At 45.6% G+C, this 21128-nt stretch overlaps 1 protein-coding gene and 1 pseudogene across 1 annotated transcript; one reads left to right on the top strand and one right to left on the bottom strand.

Annotated features, from left to right (window-relative positions):
• Positions 1-4830: 4830 nt before the first annotated feature.
• Positions 4831-8093, bottom strand: LOC103648241 (F-box protein At5g07610). The gene is made up of 3 exons (XM_020548734.2): positions 7656-8093; positions 6392-6520; positions 4831-6309 (listed from the first exon to the last, which is right to left on the bottom strand). The coding sequence occupies exon 3, from the start codon at positions 6291-6293 to the stop codon at positions 5085-5087; it is 1209 nt and encodes a 402-aa protein (XP_020404323.1). The 5' UTR covers positions 6294-6309; positions 6392-6520; positions 7656-8093; the 3' UTR covers positions 4831-5084.
• Positions 8094-9649: 1556 nt separating this feature from the next.
• Positions 9650-20917, top strand: LOC103648240 (actin-66-like; annotated as a pseudogene).
• Positions 20918-21128: the final 211 nt, after the last annotated feature.

Here is a 21128-nt window from a genome sequence, read left to right as displayed (position 1 = left end):
TATACTACCAGCTAAGCCTCCCCACTATCATTTTATCTAAAAATTAGCATCAACCGATATATACCGGAAGAATGCATATAAACTTTATACCCCAATTAAAAACCCCAATACACACAAGCTCGACATTGTATTACTTAACATTTGTCATATAAAAGTTATATTAGGGGAAGCATATAAGAACAACAAGAGGCTAATTGCATGTCAGAAAATGAACCAAGACCAAGTTGGTCTTTGTAATAATGTATTATCTTTTTTCTCTTCCATACTATTCATGTGCTTATACTTATCAACCATAAATATGCAAAGAAGGGAGTAGGAGATGTGCAGAAACAATAATGCTAACATTTGAGAGTAGAACAGAGCACCTCTAAAATGCTTCAGCGGATCCAAGAATGGGAGAGCCTCTAATTGTCGACAAGCTGGGAAATTATTCAAAAAAAATAAAAGTTATATTAGGGGAAGCATAAGAACAGCAAGAGGCTACTTTCATGTTAGAAATGGACCAAGACCAAGTTGTTTTTTGTAATAATGTAACACATCAAAGAGTAGCCTAAAACAAAAATTTATCCATGAATTGAACTAAGGGATAAGGAAATGTTACAATCTGCAGGACTAACACGCGACAGGAGCGCCAAATCTGAACCCATTGGCCACCTTGAAAGGAATATAAATCAACAAAGGGGGAAGTAGTAGTTGTGCAAAAATAGTGGCCTCCAGAGGTGTAGACTAAGGTGCAACAGAAAAAATAAATGAGCCCCCTTTGTTGATTTATATTCCTTTCAAGGTGGTCTCCAGAGGTGTAGACTAAGGTGCAGCAGAAAAAATAAATGAGCCCCCTTTGTTGATTTATATTCCTTTCAAGGTGGCCTCCAGAGGTGCAAACTAAGGTGCAGCAGAAAAAATAAATAAGCAAGGTATTATAGGGACACCAGCATTAAACCATGAAAGCTCATCGTCCTTGCCTTTTAGAAAGTCCTGCCTTGAGTACAAACTGTTATAGTCAACATCAACATCCGTCTCAGATTTGGAATCCTGGAATCTTGATACCTGAAACAAGTAATGCGGTGAATCGCGTGTCCATGAATAAAGTGAACCTTTTTGCAATGTCATACAGGAGAGCCAATAATCTTCAATGGGCATTAATAACCAGAGTACCATTCAAATTCACTGGAGAATTTCCATTGTGAGGTCATCTTCCCATATAAAATTAGCCAGATACAGTAAAGTTTTTTTTGGTCCAACTACTATACCAGTAAAGCTGGTTGTTCTACTAATACCGAGACAACTTCTTAAGCAAAGCAAACAATCAAGTAAGAGGATATATAGGATGAAGTGCCTTAAAGAACACGTCCCATGAATTGGCCTCCAACTAAGTGTAAACTAATGAGGTGAATCGCGTGTCCATGAATAAAGTGAACCTTTTTGCAATGTCATACAGGAGAGCCAATAATCTTCAGTGGCCATTAATAACCAGAGTACCATTCAAATTAACTGGAGAATTTCCATTGTGAGGTCATCTTCCCATATAAAATTAGCTCGATACAGTAAAGTTTTTTTTGGGTCCAACTACTATACCAGTAAAGCACGGGTCTACTAATACCGAGATAACTTCTTAAGCAGAGCAAACAATCTCCCTTCACACCCTATCAATTGTCAGACTTCTTAGCATTGGGTGTGTTCATAGAAGATAGAGCAGTACATCCTGTGGTATCATAGAAATTGGCTACCTACACTTCCAGTTTCGATTCAATGACATAACCTATAAGCACATCAGAGACGTGCACTTTTGAATATTCAATCCTTCTACGGACATTCGCAACAGATGACACAAGCAACCGGTGGGGCAGAGGAAAAAGGACGGAGGGAGAACTCACCTCGGCGAAAACCAACATGACGAGGGCGGCCGCTAGGTGACAGCGAAGTAGATGTACAGTTGGGGAGCGGGCTTGCCAGAGTAGCGGATTGAGGACGCGCTGCTCTGCGCTAAAAGGACGGGCGAGCAGTCTATAGTACCTCCTTGGGAGTATGGTTTTTGAGAGGGGAGGTTCTTGAGAGCGGCGTAAATCTCGGAGTCGAGGAAAGGCCGAGACACACGGCGATGGAGGCAGAGGTTGTTGAGAGCGGGCGTAGCGGGGGATTCACCGCGGTCGTGTGCGTGATCCGCGGGCGGCTGGGGAATCGCGGCGGGAGGGGGCGGTCGTGCGCGTGATCCGTCGCGGCGGGGGTGGGCAAGGGGAATCGCGGCGGGGGTGGGCGAGGGGAATCGCGGCGGCGGGGGGCGAGCCGTGCGCGTGATCCGTCGCGATGGGGGTGGGCGAGGGGAATCATGGCGGCGGGGGGGCGAGCCGTGCGCGTGATCCGTCGCGACGGGGGTGGGCGAGGGGAATCACGGCGGCGGGGGCTGTCAACGTGCGCGTGATCCGTGGCCATAAGGGGAATCGCGGTGGGGAGGGAGGCGGGCGTGCGCGTGATCCACTGGCGGGAGGGCAGTCGCGGTGGGGGCAGTCTACACTGTCCCCTTAATAGTTAGTAGAGATAATCCTTGGTGCGTTCGCTCGCTGCGACCCCTCAGTCCCCCGCGCTCAGTCGCTCACTACCCTACACAAAAAATAGTCGGTGTTGAGGAGTCAAACCTACACCACTCTGGCTCCAAACATCTAGCATTTATCAGCAAACCACACATTTGTTTATGTTCAAAAAGGAACGATAATTTAAATATGTAAATACTAATAATTACAAAGTTAAAAAAATATAATCATGCTTGACTATATATCTCATTGAATTAATGTTTATCTATATGATATATAGAAATCGTAGCAAAGCACGAGCAACTGAATAATAAATATTTAGTTTCTGCGGCAAATTGTCTTCCGTCGAAAATTAGTCATATATAAGCCTCACGCTCTGCTCTTCTTCCTCTAGCTTGCTTATTTTGTAGCTTGTTGTTGTCGTTGTCCTTGCTCTTCGCGCCCCCAACCCTGGCCTAGCGCTGTCCTCGACCCCGCGCGCTCGCCTCCGGCCAGTTCCTCATGGCCGCAACCGCCCCTAGCTCAACAGGCCCATCGTCGCTCTGTCCCAAGCATGACTGCATCTGTTCGTGCCCTACTCGCGCCAGTGCCCCACACCCCACCACTAGCGCGCCTGGCTGGCCTCGCGCAGCCGATGGCACGCCTACCCCATGTGCTAGCACCGCCCTAGCCCTGCACGTCCGACACCATCCTAGCCTCGCACGTCCACCATCGTTGTTGCGCCCTGCGCTAGCCCTTGCGCTTGCGACGACCTATTGTAAAGTCTGATTAACGATGTGTTTGGTTTGAGGTCAAAGTAGGATAAGGTTGTGATGACACTGTCCCCCCCAAGTTTTTAGGACTACACCGCCACAAAAAAAATTGATCCGGTGTTCACTCAGCCCCGCGTGACTCTCATCCAAATACTACAGAAAATGTGTCCGTCCCCTTCCATCTCTTCTTGTACGTCCAACCAAACACACCCTAATACTCCCTACGTCCCAAATTAAAATTCGTTTTAGTTAATCAATGGGATCATACAATACTTGGTGTATGTGTTTTGTATATGCGTCTAGGTTTATCTTCATCCATTTAAATATCGACATAAAAACCAAGAGGTAAAACGACTAATATTTTGGAAAGCATGGTTTTCTTGCACTAAAGGCTTTTGTAAAGCCTGATTAATATCTGAACATTCTTGCCCTTCTTAGCTATCTTCGATACCAGCAAGCAAACCCGAAAAGGCAAGGACGGCTGAACCCTTTTCAGCAATAATCAAGCTAAAGCGCTGGGTTTTTACATCTCTAAACCTCTGAATATCAAATCTGGGGCCGACTCATTTTACTTTTGCTTGACCAATATCAAATCTGGAAGCCTAAGTTCAGTTTCACCACTACAAAAGATATTCAGCAGAACTAAAAAGCCACATGCATGCATGCATGTTCACAAACATCAAGTTGCATATGTAAAGTAAAAATGCTGACTCACATACACGTTGAGAGAAGAAAAGCATCACCATCGGAAGGAATATAGGATACATCCAAGCATTCAGCAGAAAGAACTATAAAGCCACATGGGTGTTCACAAATCTGATCTTGATCTTCTTCTTATTCACCCGAGATTATAAAATGCAATACGCCGTTAACAACGGCACACCCAGTGCCGTCGCGAGGAGTTAAGCCATATCTACGCACCGATTAGCTTTCTAAACCCCTATGCCATCTCTGCACACCATATTAGCTTCATAAAATGAATTGGGCCAGCCATAAATAGGCTAAAGGAGCCGAATTCTAACAGAAAATTCCTGGCATACTGGAGCAAGCTCCTGATAATGACATTGCTGCACAACACGAATATGCTCAGGTATTTTTCGAGGAAGAACATACAACCAAAGATTTGGAGCCAATTCAAAGGTTTCAGCAAGCAGCTGACAACTATTGCTTGACATAAAAAACTGGTCGTATAGCTAGTAATAACTATTAGTGCAATTTTTCTTTGGGTTTTATGGAAATGTAGAAATAGCTATCTCCCACCATAATCTATCAGGCTGGTCCAACATGTTACTTCTGTCGATCGGAGGGAACTACCTTTTTACTCAGAAGCTGACACCCAATATACAATGATTCCATCCAAACCAAAGCTGGAACTCCCTCGCCAATGCTTCAAGCACCAGCAGAACTAATATAAATTCGACAGGCAATAATATTTGAAACCGGTCCATAGCATGCAAAATTTCCAAGAAACGGAAGACGATTTTACCAAAGATCGACCAAATAAACAAAATTCGACATAAACAACGAGCTGCTCGTTACTACAGCCAACAAAAGGAAGCATATAAATCATGCATATAATAACTTATGTATAGCCAAAAACATAAATCATACAACGTATCCATTAATTTAACTAGCATCCATAAATATAGACTACATATATATATAAATGCCTCAACAGGCTTGCGGAACTAATTAGACCAAACACTCATGGACGAAATACTTCACTTGACCTTATTACAGTCTAACTAATAAGTTGCTAGCAGCTCATACTTGTATTAGACGACGCACTAATAGCTTGTAGTGCTTATTTGAGAGGCGCCGGTGAGAAACAAGGAACATAGCAACCAACCTTCCACCTGTGTATAGCTTTGGAACTGCTGAAAACACTCACTTCCTTGCTGTCCATGTCATATGCTATGAATCTAAGTTCACAGTGTGAAAAGAAGAAGACCACATTGCGATCCAGATGCATGCTGGCCACCTCGCTGTACAACTCCAATGCGACACTTGTGGGGCAATTTCCTCCAAAGAGCTGGAGGGAGCTCACAGTGTCCTTCAGCACCCACTCTTGTGCATCGTAATCCTGAAGAGCCCAGATGGACAGCTCGTATTTCTCTTCGTTGAAGTCGAATAATTGTTTAGTAATGCAGTGCAGATGCCCCTGGGATTGGCCAAAGTAAACACAGTAGCATCCCTCACAATTACCAGCAGCCGCGTCTGGCAGTCTGATCATCCTTCTTGGACGTCCTTGTACATCTACAATGAGTATCTGCATTTTGTTCGAGCCCCAAACTAGCAAATGCAGGAAGCCATTAACAAAGGCGCATCGATTACTTATAGATAAGTAGACCTGATTCTGCCATTCTTCTTCTTCTTTCACAGTTTGGCTATAGGTCCATATCCCAGTTTTAGACGAGTAAGCATGCACCGACATGGGCTCCATGTACTCGCGATTCTTTTTGAACCGGACCAGGTGGAAGTGGGAGGATACAGTCGGATCAAAAGCCAAATATGTGTAGTTCATTGGTACATTGGAGCTGCAGTTGGGCTCGGGCACGGCTCGCCATTGCTTCGTGGTCGGGTTGCACACGACATAGCCCAAACTGTTGTAGTGCGGCAGCTCCATAAGGTGCTGGAATAGGATCAGGCCATTGCAGGAATCCAGTAAGACGAGGCGATGGATCCCAGGCTGTTCCGTCAGGAAGGAGATGAAGCCTGCAGGGTCGGCAACGTCCAGAGGCACGGATCCTACTGTCAGTGGCAGGTCCAGGAAGCTGAAGCTGTGGCGGTCCTTCTCTGGATTCATGTAGATGAGTCCCTGCATGGGTTGGCGGAGCTTCTTACGGTGGTCGGGACCGGCAATGAGGTCGAGCCAGGCCTTGGACACGCACTTGAACCGGCAGATGGACTTGGCGGGGACGCGGGAGAGGATCTCCACAAGGAGGTCGTCGTGGAGGTGGGCCACCAAGCCCGCGCCTGCCTGCTTGGAGCTGCGGTCCTCCATGGCACCCATCGATGAAATTAACGATCTGTGAAGGCAGGAGATGGACCGAGACGGAGATGTGAGGGGGGATGCGCGAGAGAAATATGCAGCTAGCGAAGGGGGCTTACCAGTTACCAGGCACCGGGAGATGGCCGACCGGGATCGACGGCGCCCTGGGGGGATGGGGGCGTGAAACCCTAGCGATGCCGGCGCTTGATGCTCAGAGAGCGGTGGACTTCGAGTTCACGGCGTGCGTCCTGCGTCATACAAGATATGTAGTTAATTAAGCTAATCTTAATACTCTAAAACACGTGAGTTAATGAATTATTTTTACCCATAAATTATTTTATAAACACACTTTATCAAATTTTCCTCTAAAACACGTGACGCATAGAAGGACCGACAACAATGACCAGTTTGTCATCCTCGCCACCGTTGGGGTAGCTTTTGTGCCGACTTGCCTTTAATTCTTTTCGCAAACACACACTTTGACTTTTTGTTTAAGCAAAAGCGTATGGTGGTATGTGTCTGATGACTAACGATGTACGAGGAAATTTCTTCCGGTATGTGTGAAACGTGCTCTCCAATGATGAGACCATACAAATTGTAATATATATCGAAGTCTGCATGATACTGATGGTTGCAATGTAGTGGTGAAACAGATAGATTGTAAATAACAAAATTTATGTAAGACCATAATCACAAATTGGTTATAAAACATTTTCTCATAACGATATAACACCCATTTTGTATATAAGTTATCGTAGTATACTGATATTATATATTCCCGTTGCAATGCACGGGCATTCAGCTAGTTACTTTATAAACACACTTTATCAAATTTTCTTTTAACTGTTTGGACCGCAGGCCATAATTCTCAAGAGTCTAGGGTCTAATCCATAACTGACCACTCCGCACTATTCTGTCTCAATGTGGACGGCGGGTTCAATCATCATAACTATAAGGGCTTATTTGTAAATCCGCGCACCGCGAATGGGTACGGGCAGCCGTTGGCCGACCGATCAAGATTCGGCCACCCAGATTAGACTGGCAATGCGCTCGAAACGGTACCGTGCCCTGGCCGCGCGATCGCATTTGAACGCATCGGATTTAAAACCTGCTAGATCTAAACTCGCCCGTCCACCCGTCGATCAACGGTCAGGATCATCCCAGCTAAACCGGTATGAAACTCTAATCTGGGCCGTCCGTTGCACGATCCACGACCAATCCCCTTTCTTCCCCTTCTCTGCGGCGACCGGACGCGGCTCCCTCTTTCCCCCACGGCGGAGCACGCCGGTGAGCCGAGCCCTGGTGTTCTGGAGAACGAACTACAAATAGGCCAGACTCTACACGATGCGGAGATAAACATGAATTGAGAGGAAAGGTCATTACCAGGAACCGGACGCTAGCGTGCGCTGCTCAGAAGGATGGTGGTTCGGCGGCGGAGGGTTTGCTCCGGTGAGCAATTCCACGCACCCCCGTTGGTTATTCGCTGAATTTGTAGCGTCCAAAGCTTGCCCGTGTCCTGGCGACTCCCCTGAGCACCCTACCTAGGACCAGGAAACGCCAAATCACGCGTTCCACCGCGGCGGCTCTTCCTCCTTCTCCCTGGCTTCTCTCTCTCTCTAAACGCTCTGGGTTGTTTGCTCGACAGTAGTTTGTATGGTACCTTACAGGTCGGCGAGAGGAGCCCTACATCGGGTTATATACCTAGACCACCGACCCCAACGACCCCCGCTAGCAAACGGGAGGTTGTTGCGATTTCCTCGCCGGACGACGCGAGGTGATGGCGCAGTGGAGAAAGTCCTGGCGACCCGGCCCCACCTGGCAGTGGCATGGGGGCGAGTCCGCGCGCGCGAGTAGAAGGGAAGAGAGACTGGCGCTCAGGTCCCAGCTCTCGAATACTGCAACCCGATCCTACTTTCGCAAGGGCTGATCAATGGGCCCCAACCTGTAGTGGGTGGAGAGGGATGCAAGGCAGTGGCTGGTTGGGCTGTGCTGCGGGGCCCTCCTGGCGGTGAGGGATGCTGGGCCGGAAAAAGGGAGAACACAGATGGGCCAAAAGCGATGGTGTCATCCTAGCTAGGTTTCTTCTTCTATTTGTTTTTATTCTCTTTTCTTTTCTCTTTTGAATTTCTATTCTAGATTTCAAATTAGATTAAACTCCAACTTAAGTATTATATATATATATATATTTATCATTACTAAGTGCACAAACAAATAACCTCCAACATGATGCATAGATTATTTATGTTTCATTAGTTAATTTATTCATTTTAAATATGATTATTCATCATATGTTCTAATGAAAAAAAAAGGAGAATACACATAAGGAGATTAACTCTTCTCTTTTATCATCCACAACTTGGGTATTACACACTTTTATAGTTTCTATATCACATATGTAGACGTTATGATAGACCTTATTTAATTAGTATAGTTGTAGAAACACATTTCAAACCTTTACACCACAATCATTAAAGGCAGGCACAAACAAAGGTAGCTGCTAGTATCTACCAACAAAATTTTATAAAAAAAAAACCGCAAGCCTAATGGCTACCAATAATCCTTGACACACCCCACAAAATCAATTAGGTCAGGCCGCCAGACCACACCCACTGTTTTCAAGAATAAAACTGCAGAACGTTAAAATACGATGGCTTCAGTCATTCTTGGGCTGCTAGGCTCGGCACTTTCAAAGCAGCCTGCTCCATCTCTACAAGCGACCGATTTTTTTTGCATTTTGGCCCTTTCTCGGAAAAAAATTATTGTTTGGACCCTAGAAAATTTTAATGTCATTTCTATTCTATAAGACATTATCGTAGGCGTCCACACTTGTGTTCTGCCACGCTGCGCTCCCAACGCGCGACCGCGTCCGCCGATTTCGCGTCGCACGCTTTCCCGGTGGTCCCCGCCGTCGCTCGTGCTCGGCCCGCTGTAGGCCAGCGCGCCATGGGGCCTCCCGAGCCCCGGCTCCGGACCCTCCGCTGCCGCTGCCGCCGCCGCCGGCGACGACCACCACCACCACTCGCCCTTGCCCCTCTCCCCTCCCGCACCTCTAAATCAGATCATCGTCCGCGCCTCCCCCTTCCATTCCTCACCTCCTTCGCCATGCCGCAGCCACCACCTCCGGCGGCTGGAGCCTGACCTAGATGCGATGGACGACCTCAATCCCACGCCGCCAGTGGATTTGGAGCGCTGGCCCTCACCGTCGCGGAGCGGTGGCACAAGGCGGTGGACATGCGGGAGCGCATGCTGTCGTGGATATGCAACCGCTCCCCCAATCCTCGCCGGCATTTAGCGCCCCTCCCTCGCTCATCCACGCACACGCAGCCGCTGCGTCGTCGACCCCGACCGTCGTCGCAAGTCCGGTCGCATCGGTGCTCATGGACCTTGAACCTGGCACCATGGACGCCTTCCGCACGGGCCCCTACGGCCAGATCTTCTGCACAGACAACTTTGTCTTTGGCCAGTCCGACACCGGCAACAACTTGGCGGTGCACTACACCGAATGTCGTAGTCCGAGGTCCACAACCTAGAGAGCCTGGATGGGTGGTACGATGTGGTGGTGTGACTGGATATGCTACTTCGACTTCCTCATGTGCGTGGTCGAGCTGTTCCCAAGCCCGTCCAAGGCCATGCACGCCTATTTGTGTGCCGAGGGTGACATGGAGGATGTCGTCCGCCAGGCTGGCTGGCAAGTCGCCCCCGTAGCTTCATCTCCATTGAGGGGATTGGGAACAAGAGGAGGCCACTACACTTGGGACTTCGAAAACTTATAGATAGTTATGTAAGTTTCTAATTGCTTATTTGTTTAATTTCCTAATTGATATACTATAATCTTCTGCTGCTGATTCATAAAACACAGGGAACCCTGAGGGTCATGGGGCTTCACCTTCTATCCGTGTTTTTAGTGAACGCAGTTGGGAACACTTGGTGTCTGTTTTTCTGCTTAACATCATGTGTATGATCAACAATTAGAGAAGGTAACATTTTTGTTCAACACACTTATGGAATAAGCATTTGTTATTTTTCTAGAATTTTTAGTGAACTTTATATATGGTAGGTTATCAAGGCCCAAGATGTCATATGTGTAGGAAACGGGTGACGCCTAAGAGGGGGGGGTGAATTAGGACTTCTAAAACTTTTACTAAACTAGGCCACAATTAAATCCCTAGAGCAAAACCTATGCAAATAATCAAAACTAGAATGTGCAAACTAGGTTTTGTCTAAGTGTTGCTATCTCTACCGTAAAGGCTAAGTTTCAATCTACACTAAATAAGTATGGCAATAAGATTGAAACTTAAATGCTTAATATAAATGCGGAATGTAAAGAGCTAAGTAGAGAAGCAAACTCTCGTGGATGACGCCGGTATTTTTACCGAGGTATCCGGAACCACGCAAGGTCCCGACTAATCCTCGTTGGTGCCCCTACGCAAAGGGAAGCCCACGCGAGGGCCAAGCACCACGGTCGAGTAACTCCGTAGAGAGCCACGGGCCTTCTCCACGCGCAAGTGGTGCTCCGCTTCCGGCTCCTCTCGGACGCTCCTCGCCGTCTCCACTATCGAGCTTCCGGCCAAAACGCCGCGGGCCTCGTTCCCTCCGGTACACGGTGGCGGCCGTGACACAAACGCGGTTGTCACGGTCTCGCAAGACTCTCGCCCCACTCGGTACGATTACAACGGCTCGCGCAAGAGCCGAGGGGTTGTGTGGTTTTACAAAACTCACTCAACTAACTAGGGTTCACCTAGAGCAAGCGCTAAAGCGGTCTAACTAACCTAAGCACTTCGCAAAGCACCTACGCTAATCACCGAGTGATTCTATTAAGCACTTGGGTGTTTGAGCTCTTGGAAATGTGCACTATGTGTCTTGGTATGTTGCTTGGGCTCCCACACTAGAGAATGGCCGGTTGGGGTGGTATTTATAGCCTCCACACCCCCAACTAGCCGTTGGACAGAAAGCAGCAGCTTTCTGTCGACGGGTGCACCGGACAGTCCGGTGCACCACCGGACACTGAACAGTAGATGTCCGGTGCACGCCACGTCAGCCGACCGTTGGCGCCTGTAGCAGTCGACCGTTGGATCCGACCGTTGCCTTTCTGCCCGTTGGCACACCGGACAGTCCGGTGCACACCGGACAGTCCGGTGCTACAGCCAGAGAGCGCCTTTCTGCGGCCTCTCTGCGCAGACTGTCCGGTGCCTCACCGGACAGTCCGGTGCACACCGGACACCGATGTCCGGTGCGCCACCTGGCGCTGGCTGACAGCCCTTTCTTGGATTTCTTCGCTGATTTCTTCGGGCTTCTTTGTTCTTGAGTCTTGGACTTCTATGCATCTTTTTATGTCTTCTTTTGAGGTGTTGCATCCTCATTGCCTTGGTCCAATTCTCTTCGCATCCTGTGAACTACAAACACAAACACTAGAAAACTTATTAGTTCACGGATTGTGTTGTTCATCAAACACCAAAACTTAATTAGCCAAAAGGCCCGGGGTCCAGTTTCCTTACAATCTCCCCCTTTTTGGTGATTGATGACAACACAACCAAAGCAAGCAAATAATACAAGTATTTGAATGAAAATGTGTAATCTACTTGCTAAGATGCATGATTGTCCCTCAATGTGATATTATGGACTTAAGCCTCCTCCTAACTCCATAATTCACTTACTTCCTATTTTTGGACCAAACAACCAAAACCACTTGAAAAACCATTTGTAGATATAAAATTTTAAATTGGTGGTGTTTGGTGTTTGATATAGTTTTCATTGCTTTGGTCCCTAAACTTCTCCCCCTTTGGCATCAACCACCGAAAAGGAAGACATTAAAAGCATGTAGGAAGTAAAAGCTTGCCCTCAACAAATGATATCACTTGAAGGATATTAAATTAAGCCATGAAAGATACCACTTGGAGATCATGAAAGATACCATGAGTAGGAGTTTCTCAAAAAAATTACTCCCCCTAAATGAGTATTCTCCTTTGGAAAGAGTTTTTCCCCCCTTTAGAGATGAAGAAATACTCCCCCTGACAGAGATCCTCTACTTAGGAAAAAACATGTGAAAATTAGAGGTGCAAGACATGATTTGAAAAGACTAACTTCCCTTATGCATAGGTAACAGAATATGAGTTAACCACTTATGCATTTTTTTTTTGGCAACAGGGAAGCATATGATATGAAATATAGTCTAATCAACTATTGGAGAAGACATGTAAATGATATTAAATGTAGTCTCAAAAGATACCAATTGAAGACCAATTGTAGGTCGATGGCGAACTTGAGAGACATGAGAGTTCTTGGAGATTTTGCAGTGGAAGATTTTTGTCTTTCTCCGGGGACTTCTTTTTCCTTACAATGAGACTATCACATGAAATAGACTTGAAAAGGTGTTAGTCTCAAGGTGTTAGATTATAGAGTAACCTCCCCCTAAAGGTGTGCATACAAGTTTTGAATACTTGTAGGAGACATGCACTTTGATTTGATATCAAGAGGGGCAAATTATCCATAATCCTAACTTTGGCACATATAAGTTAAATGATACACTTGTAGAAATCAAAAATTTTCAGTTGATGCATCATTTACTATGGAGTGATATAAAAGCTATGTGCCATACTTAAATAAACATTTTAAGCCATGTAGGTTTGCTTAAGAGTATGAATTAAGAACAAGCAATCCTACCATAGGATTTACCTAGTATGCATGATTTTGAACAAAAGTACATAACAAATGTAATACTAGGCAAGAAAGGTAAACTAGATAAAAGATAAATAGGTACCAATTGTAAAAATAGTGAATACAATAAAACTAGTTACCTTAGTCATGGGTGGGAAATTTGGGTCCAAAGTTTTCACTAACCCACTTGGCACTAAACTTGATCCAATATGATGTATCCCATGATATACATCCCAACTTTGCCAAGTCTCCAAATTTCCCGAGGACCTTCGGTCCACTCACTTCCCTTTCGGGATCCAAACCTTCTTGGTGCTTTTCATGTTTGAAATTATCTCCTTTGGCACCCAGATGCGTTTGGCCCCCTTTCCTTTGTTGGCTTGCTTGTTAGCCTTTATTGCTATCACCTTTCCGTTCTTTTTCTTCTTGATCAAATATGGTGTAGCATCCTTTTTGTTCACCTTTTTGATGTAGGTGTTGGAGATTTTGCTTGATGGCTTTTGCTTGAGCTTTTGCCTTTGTTTATCCCCGGTCATCGCCTTGCATTGGAAAGACTTGTGGCCTTCCTTGTGGCACAGCCTACAAATCACAGTTTCTCCCTCTACAGGCTTGTTCACTCCCGCAGTGGTGTTATCCTGTGGAGGTCGAATTTGTTTAGCTTTGCCTTTCTTGTCATACAAAGCCTTGCCAAGACGAGCCACTTCTTGCTTTAATTGTTCATTTTCCTTTGCAACCTCATCCGAACATGTCTCTACAACAATATTCTCAACAACAACTTGGTTGCAGGGGTTAGAATCATCAATTAAATCAAAGCAGGAAGTAGAAGCATCTTTCTTAATTATTTCAGGTATTTCAACTAAAGATGCTGCTGGGGTGCTACAAATGTTTTCTAGCTTAGTAGTTAGCTCATTATTGTGTATGCTAAGAATTTCCATTTTCTCTAGCAAATTTTCAATAGCTTCTTGGGAGCTAGCTAACTTAGCCTTAAGTTTTTCATTCCTTTTAATAAGGCTATCATCGGTAGCAGTGGATGGAGCACTAGATTCTAATAGCTCAATTTTAGTTGATAGCTCACTATTTAAGTTTGCAAAAGTTTCAAATTTTTCTAGCAAACCTTTGTAATCATTTTGAGAGCTGACCAACTTATTTTTCAAAGTTTTAAGTTGAGCCTTTTGCTTAGTGCAAACATCCTGGAAAAAATTAACGGCTTCCGCAAGTTCTTCTAGAGAGGCCTTTCCCTCACCTTCATCACTACTACTTTCATCACTAGAGGATGGAATGCTTTTGTTACCTCTTGCCATAAGGCATTTGTGTGATGACCGTGATGATCGTGATGAGGACCGGTGGCTGCGCGTCCTTGGAGGTTCATCTTCACTTGAAGAATCATCCCATGTTCTAACACTTGTTAGCGCCTTGCCTTTGCTCCTCTCCTTTTTGGGCTTGGCCATATTTGGACAGTTGTCCCTGAAGTGGCCCTTCTCCCCACATGCGAAGCATCCTCTCTTCCTTTGCTTTTTCCTGTCAATGTTAAAGAGAAGATCCTCGACCTGCAGGGGCACACCCATTAGATTAATCTTGCGGATCATCCCCATTACCTTTCCGACGCGTCGGATTGTCTCTTCGTCCTCGGAGGATGATGTGCACGGTTGATTATCTTTATCATCATCACTTCCTTCTTCTTCTTCCTCTTCTTCGCTTGAGGAACTTGGAGTGGGAGCCTTCTTTTTGCCCTTTCTTTCATCACATGCAAAAGCATATGGTCTTGAGGAAGTTGGCTCCTCTCCCCGACTCATTTTTCGCGACATCTCAAAGGCCGCGATTTTCCCAATCACAATGGTCGGGGTCATGTTGCTCAAGTCCTCCATGTTGTGAAGGATGGTGATGATGCTCCCATATCTTCGTTGTGGTAGCAGGGAGATAATCTTCCTCACAATGTCCGCATCGCCTAGCTTATTAATGCCAATAGAGTTGAGCTCATTGATTATTAGATTCAAACGAGAATACATGTCTCTAACAAGCTCATCATCTTTCATAGCAAAAGAATTATACTCATTTAAGACTAGGCAATGTTTTTGCTCACGAACATTGGATGTGCCGTCATGGAGCTCATGCAATTTTAGCCAAATCTCATTAGCAGTTTTCAAGGTAAATACTTGGTTAAAAATATCCATGCTAAGAGATTCATACAAGCAATTTTTGGCTCTAGCATTTAAATGGATTTCTTTTTCCTCACTCGTGGTGGGTTTCTCGGGATTCTTGAGGGGTTTCATCCCGTCACGAGTGACTCTCCAAACACCTAGATCAACGGCCTCTAGGTAACAAGCCATTCTAGCACTATAATATGGGAAGTTAGTGCCGTCGAAGTGTGGTGGCCTATGGGTATCCATCCTTTCCTCTAAAAAGCGTCGGCTCTTTTAGCGGTGAAGCTAAAGCGTTTCAAATGAGCCAAACCGGGCTCTGATACCAATTGTAGGAAACGGGTGACGCCTAAGAGGGGGGGGGGGTGAATTAGGACTTCTAAAACTTTTACTAAACTAGGCCACAATTAAATCCCTAGAGCAAAACCTATGCAAATAATCAAAACTAGAATGTGCAAACTAGGTTTTGTCTAAGTGTTGCTATCTCTACCGCAAAGGCTAAGTTTCAATCTACACTAAATAAGTATGGCAATAAGATTGAAACTTAAATGCTTAATATAAATGCGGAATGTAAAGAGCTAAGTAGAGAAGCAAACTCTCGTGGATGACGCCGGTATTTTTACCGAGGTATCCGGAACCACGCAAGGTCCCGACTAATCCTCGTTGGTGCCCCTACGCAAAGGGAAGCCCACGCGAGGGCCAAGCACCACGGTCGAGTAACTCCGTAGAGAGCCACGGGCCTTCTCCACGCGCAAGTGGTGCTCCGCTTCCGGCTCCTCTCGGACGCTCCTCGCCGTCTCCACTATCGAGCTTCCGGCCAAAACGCCGCGGGCCTCGTTCCCTCCGGTACACGGTGGCGGCCGTGACACAAACGCGGTTGTCACGGTCTCGCAAGACTCTCGCCCCACTCGGTACGATTACAACGGCTCGCGCAAGAGCCGAGGGGTTGTGTGGTTTTACAAAACTCACTCAACTAACTAGGGTTCACCTAGAGCAAGCGCTAAAGCGGTCTAACTAACCTAAGCACTTCGCAAAGCACCTACGCTAATCACCGAGTGATTCTATTAAGCACTTGGGTGTTTGAGCTCTTGGAAATGTGCACTATGTGTCTTGGTATGTTGCTTGGGCTCCCACACTAGAGAATGGCCGGTTGGGGTGGTATTTATAGCCTCCACACCCCCAACTAGCCGTTGGACAGAAAGCAGCAGCTTTCTGTCGACGGGTGCACCGGACAGTCCGGTGCACCACCGGACACTGAACAGTAGATGTCCGGTGCACGCCACGTCAGCCGACCGTTGGCGCCTGTAGCAGTCGACCGTTGGATCCGACCGTTGCCTTTCTGCCCGTTGGCACACCGGACAGTCCGGTGCACACCGGACAGTCCGGTGCTACAGCCAGAGAGCGCCTTTCTGCGGCCTCTCTGCGCAGACTGTCCGGTGCCTCACCGGACAGTCCGGTGCACACCGGACACCGATGTCCGGTGCGCCACCTGGCGCTGGCTGACAGCCCTTTCTTGGATTTCTTCGCTGATTTCTTCGGGCTTCTTTGTTCTTGAGTCTTGGACTTCTATGCATCTTTTTATGTCTTCTTTTGAGGTGTTGCATCCTCATTGCCTTGGTCCAATTCTCTTCGCATCCTGTGAACTACAAACACAAACACTAGAAAACTTATTAGTTCACGGATTGTGTTGTTCATCAAACACCAAAACTTAATTAGCCAAAAGGCCCGGGGTCCAGTTTCCTTACAATATGTATGCTCATGAGTCAAAAGAATTTGTTATTAACAAGGAAGAGGTGTTAGTGTACCATGGGTATGCAGAACACTGAATTTATTTTTACAGCCATAGTGAACACTCTCTTAGTTGACCTTTTGGTTTGAAATAAACCACTATAGAACATTGATTTTTCTTTTACAGTCATAGTGAACACAAGATACCTTAAGCACAATTATAACAGACTGTCCCATCCATGTATCGAGGAAGGAAGTTTTTCTGATTTGTTGCTTAATTACCACTTTTATATACTTATGGAGGTTTCATCACCTTGCTCTGTTGAAGTTATAGAATTTTCAGCAAGGATATGGAGTACACCCCCTACACAACAAGCTCCTATGTATCTCACATCTCGCTGCTCGAGGAAGTTCTTGGCTGGAGGTTTTGACTTTACGGAGACTTCATGTTCATCTGTTTTGTCAACTGCACCTAAGGATCAACCAGCACTTAGCGACTGCCTTGAATGGTCCCATGCTGTCAAACATTAGGTATGTGCACACTCTCTAATGTAGACATGATCTATTTTTGACTTATCATTATGCAGACGTATTCAATATTTTGTTGTCGCAAAAGCATGGGATTAGCATACATAACTTTGAGAGGAGTATCCAGTGACTTTGGTGTTGTAACATCCAAATACACTCCTGCTATACATATATGAGTCATGATTTTTTACTATACAACTGTTCTGAAATAAGGGCAGTTATGTGCACCACCAGCGAATAAAATGGAGAGGTGAAGATGCTCTATAACCAGATGATTATAACGAATTAGAATATTGTCTAAGTTGTTTGTAGCAGTAATCTGGTTTAGCTACCTGTTCACTTAATGAAGAATCATCTAGATTAAGCGTGATCTGTATTGTTTTCTGGCAACTAAACAACACTGCTAACAGCCCTACCGGGTATTACTATACCCTATCCCTTAGCCTGTTGTTTCGGCTAGCGAGCGGGTGCGGAAGAAGGAAGGGAGAGGCGCTTGGTTGACATGGAATAGTTGCTTCTCCAGACACCAATTATTGCAGCTGTATGTATTGATGTTCTAGTGTTCTATTATCAATTTTTTGAACCAAATACTACTAGCGATTATTTATATACAATAAACTGATATTGTGCACTTTGGGTGCTTTCGATTGCTCCCTTTTTCCGTGCTATGCCAAATGGTTGGCTGGCCAATTTTAGGCGGCCCAGGAATCAGCTAGGCATTAGCCTAAATGTACTGCGCATTGGTCGCACGACGTTGGGCATAACAAAACACGACTAGAATTCTAAACCCTATTCTACCTACGGTTACTGACCAATGTTTTGATTGGGCACGCGTAGGCACAATCCAAACACACCCTATACATGATGTTTTCATTATCTCATTCTAGATGCCTTATTAGGTTATATGTATATGCATCCTCTAAATGAGGCAAGTTTGTTAAACATTGTGCATATGGATTTTCTGTTTCGTTTTCTTTTCTCCTTGTACTATCTTAAAGTTTCATTTAGATACAAATATTTGATTATTGCTTCTATCTTGCTGTTTATGACAGTGGCTTAAAGGAACTGCTCTGAATTTGCCGTGTAATATATTGTATTGGTACATGCCCCTGGTGCCGACATTGGCAACCTATGTGGTGGTCCAAGACATGCAACTCAAAACATAAGAAGGGTTTCATTTGAAATTTCAAAGTTATTGTATCACTATGATGCCTAATGAACTTTTAATTTTTCTCTCTCTCACAAGAGATCTTCATCATGCAGTGGTTTGAGTCGCTCTCTAATCATCAACGTTGTGTTATGAGGCATGTTTGAGCCAACTGTTTACTACATTTCTTTTAACAATAGGCAAAATTTCAACTGCTTTTAACTTGCAGTGCATTAGTTGGACGTTAATATTCTGTGTCATAGTGCACAAAGCTGCTTTATGAGACGCAATACCACGTCTAACGTCTATTGTATGCTAGATTAAATTTTGCATCATAGATATATTAGTGCTGCTACCTTTCCAGAAGCCTCCCATTGACATGGGTTGCTATTCTCCAGGAAGAGGCGCTCCCGTTGCAATGGGTGTGCGACGACAGCTTCGCCACGACTCTAGGATCTGGCTGTTGTTTTCCTTCTTCATGGTGCTTCTCCAGGCATAGGCAAGCCACGACGAGGCTTCGATCAACGGTGAAGGTAACTATGACCTATTTCGCAGAGGGAAGTCTGCTCCTGGGGCATGGTATTGGTGGCGACCGTGTTCATTGAAAATTCGGTCTGGTGATTTGTGACTGCCAGTACTAGCACTGTTGGAACTGAAGGTGAGGGTGGAGGCTGATCCCCATGGCGTCCAACATTGGGATCCATCCAATGCAGCTGGTCTGGCGTGTGGTGCTTTGACGGTAAACTAGAGATTCTGTGAGTGTGATTTTCCTTTATTTCCATACGAATTGATGCTCAGATGCTATGAATGGCCTCTTGATGATTCTTGTAGTTCCATTTTAACAGTTTGCTAACAATCTCTTGATAATATTTGAGCTTCCATTTTTAGTAGTTTGCTACAACTGTACATTAAAAGGACATTAGAGGAAGGAAAGAACTTATTTATATTGTACATTTCTCGTAATAATGGGTTGTATTTGTTCTCTGATTACAGAGAAGGAACAATTTCATCCTCGGGAGGATGAGAATGATGGGTGCCCAGCCTTGATGAGCTCTTTCATGGACAGTCCAATAGTCCATGACATCGACTTGGTCAGCATGTAAATTCTTGAGCTCTTCATGTGTTTCAGTTTCCTTTTGCCTGTTTATTCATTTCTGATTTAATAAACTGATGTGATCTTGATGCCAAACATAGGCAGGTTTCGCTGGTGACGACGCATCGAGAGCTGTCTTTCTTAGCATTGAAGACTTATAGAGTATGCCACACTGGTGTGATGGTGGGCATGGGCCAAAAGGATGCATATGTGGGCGACGAAGCTCAGTCCAAAAGAGGTATTCTGATACTAAAGTACCCAATTGAGCATGGCATAGTCGGCAACTGGGATGGCATGGAGAAGATCTGGCACCACATCTTCTACAATGAGCTTCGTGTGGAACCTGAGGAGCACCCTATACCGCTGACCGAGGCTCCTCTGAACCCCAAGGAAAACAGGGAGAAGATGACCCAGATTATGTTCGAGACATTCAACTGCCCAGCAATGTATGTGGCCATCCAGGCCGTTCTTTCCCTGTACGCCAGTGGTCGAACAACGGGTATGTTACTGCATTAAATCTGTTTCATATCAGCATTCAAATAATAGTGTAGTCAGTGATAGGAATCTTTCTGCAGGTATTGTGCTCGACTCTGGTGATGGTGTGAGCCACACCGTCCCTATCTACGAAGGGTACACGCTTCCTCATGCTATTCTTCGATTGGACCTTGCTGGTCATGACCTTACCGACAACCTGATGAAGATCCTTACTGAGAGGGGTTACTCCTTCACTATGACTGTCGATCGAGAAATTGTCAGCGACATCAAGGAAAAACTTGTCTACGTTGCCCTTGATTATGAACAAGAGCTGGAGACTGCCAGGACCAGCTCCAGTGTTGAGAAGAGCTACGAGATGCCCGATGGCCAGGTTATCACAATCGGTGCATAAAGGTTTATGTGCCCTGAGGTTCTATTCCAGCCATCCTTCATTGGCATGGAATCTGCTAGCATCCATGCCACGTACAACTCCATCATGAAGTGTGACATCGATATCAGAAAGGATCTGTACGGTAATGTTGTCCTCAGTGGTGGCTCCACTATGTTCCCTGGTATTAGTGACCGCATGAGCAAGGAGATTACTGCACTTGCCCCAGCAGCATGAAGGTGAAGGTGGTTGCTCTGCCAGAGAGGAAGTACAGTGTTTGGATTGGTGGTTCCATTCTGGCCTCCCTCAGTACCTTCCAGCAGGTTGTTACCCTCTCAAAATCTAAATGAGACGTTTTTGCTTGCTCTGCAAGCTATTGTATTTGAAATTTGACTTAGTCTTGTTATTGTGTTGTAGATGTGGATCTCCAAGGAAGGGTATGACGAATCTGGTCCGGGCATCGTCCACATGAAGTGCTTCTGAATTTCAGGAGCAGTATATCTGTTGCTTGCATTTTCAGTTAGTTGGGATGCAAGTTTGTCCTGTGGTCTCTCTAGCATTATTCGTTCTTTCTGGATATTGAAGAGCAGTTGGCCATGGAGCATTGTGCAAGGTGGTAAAGTCGATTGATGTATTGCACAAAGAAACATGTGCAGTACTTCAGCAGTATAGATCGTGTGTCAGTTTAGTTTTTTCCCCAACAACAGTG

Source organism: Zea mays, chromosome 2 (genome assembly GCF_902167145.1).
Source record: "Zea mays cultivar B73 chromosome 2, Zm-B73-REFERENCE-NAM-5.0, whole genome shotgun sequence".
Classification (NCBI taxonomy): domain Eukaryota; kingdom Viridiplantae; phylum Streptophyta; class Magnoliopsida; order Poales; family Poaceae; genus Zea; species Zea mays.
The sequence above is the reverse complement of the archived record's forward strand: the minus strand, read 5'-3'. Positions and strand labels throughout refer to the sequence as shown.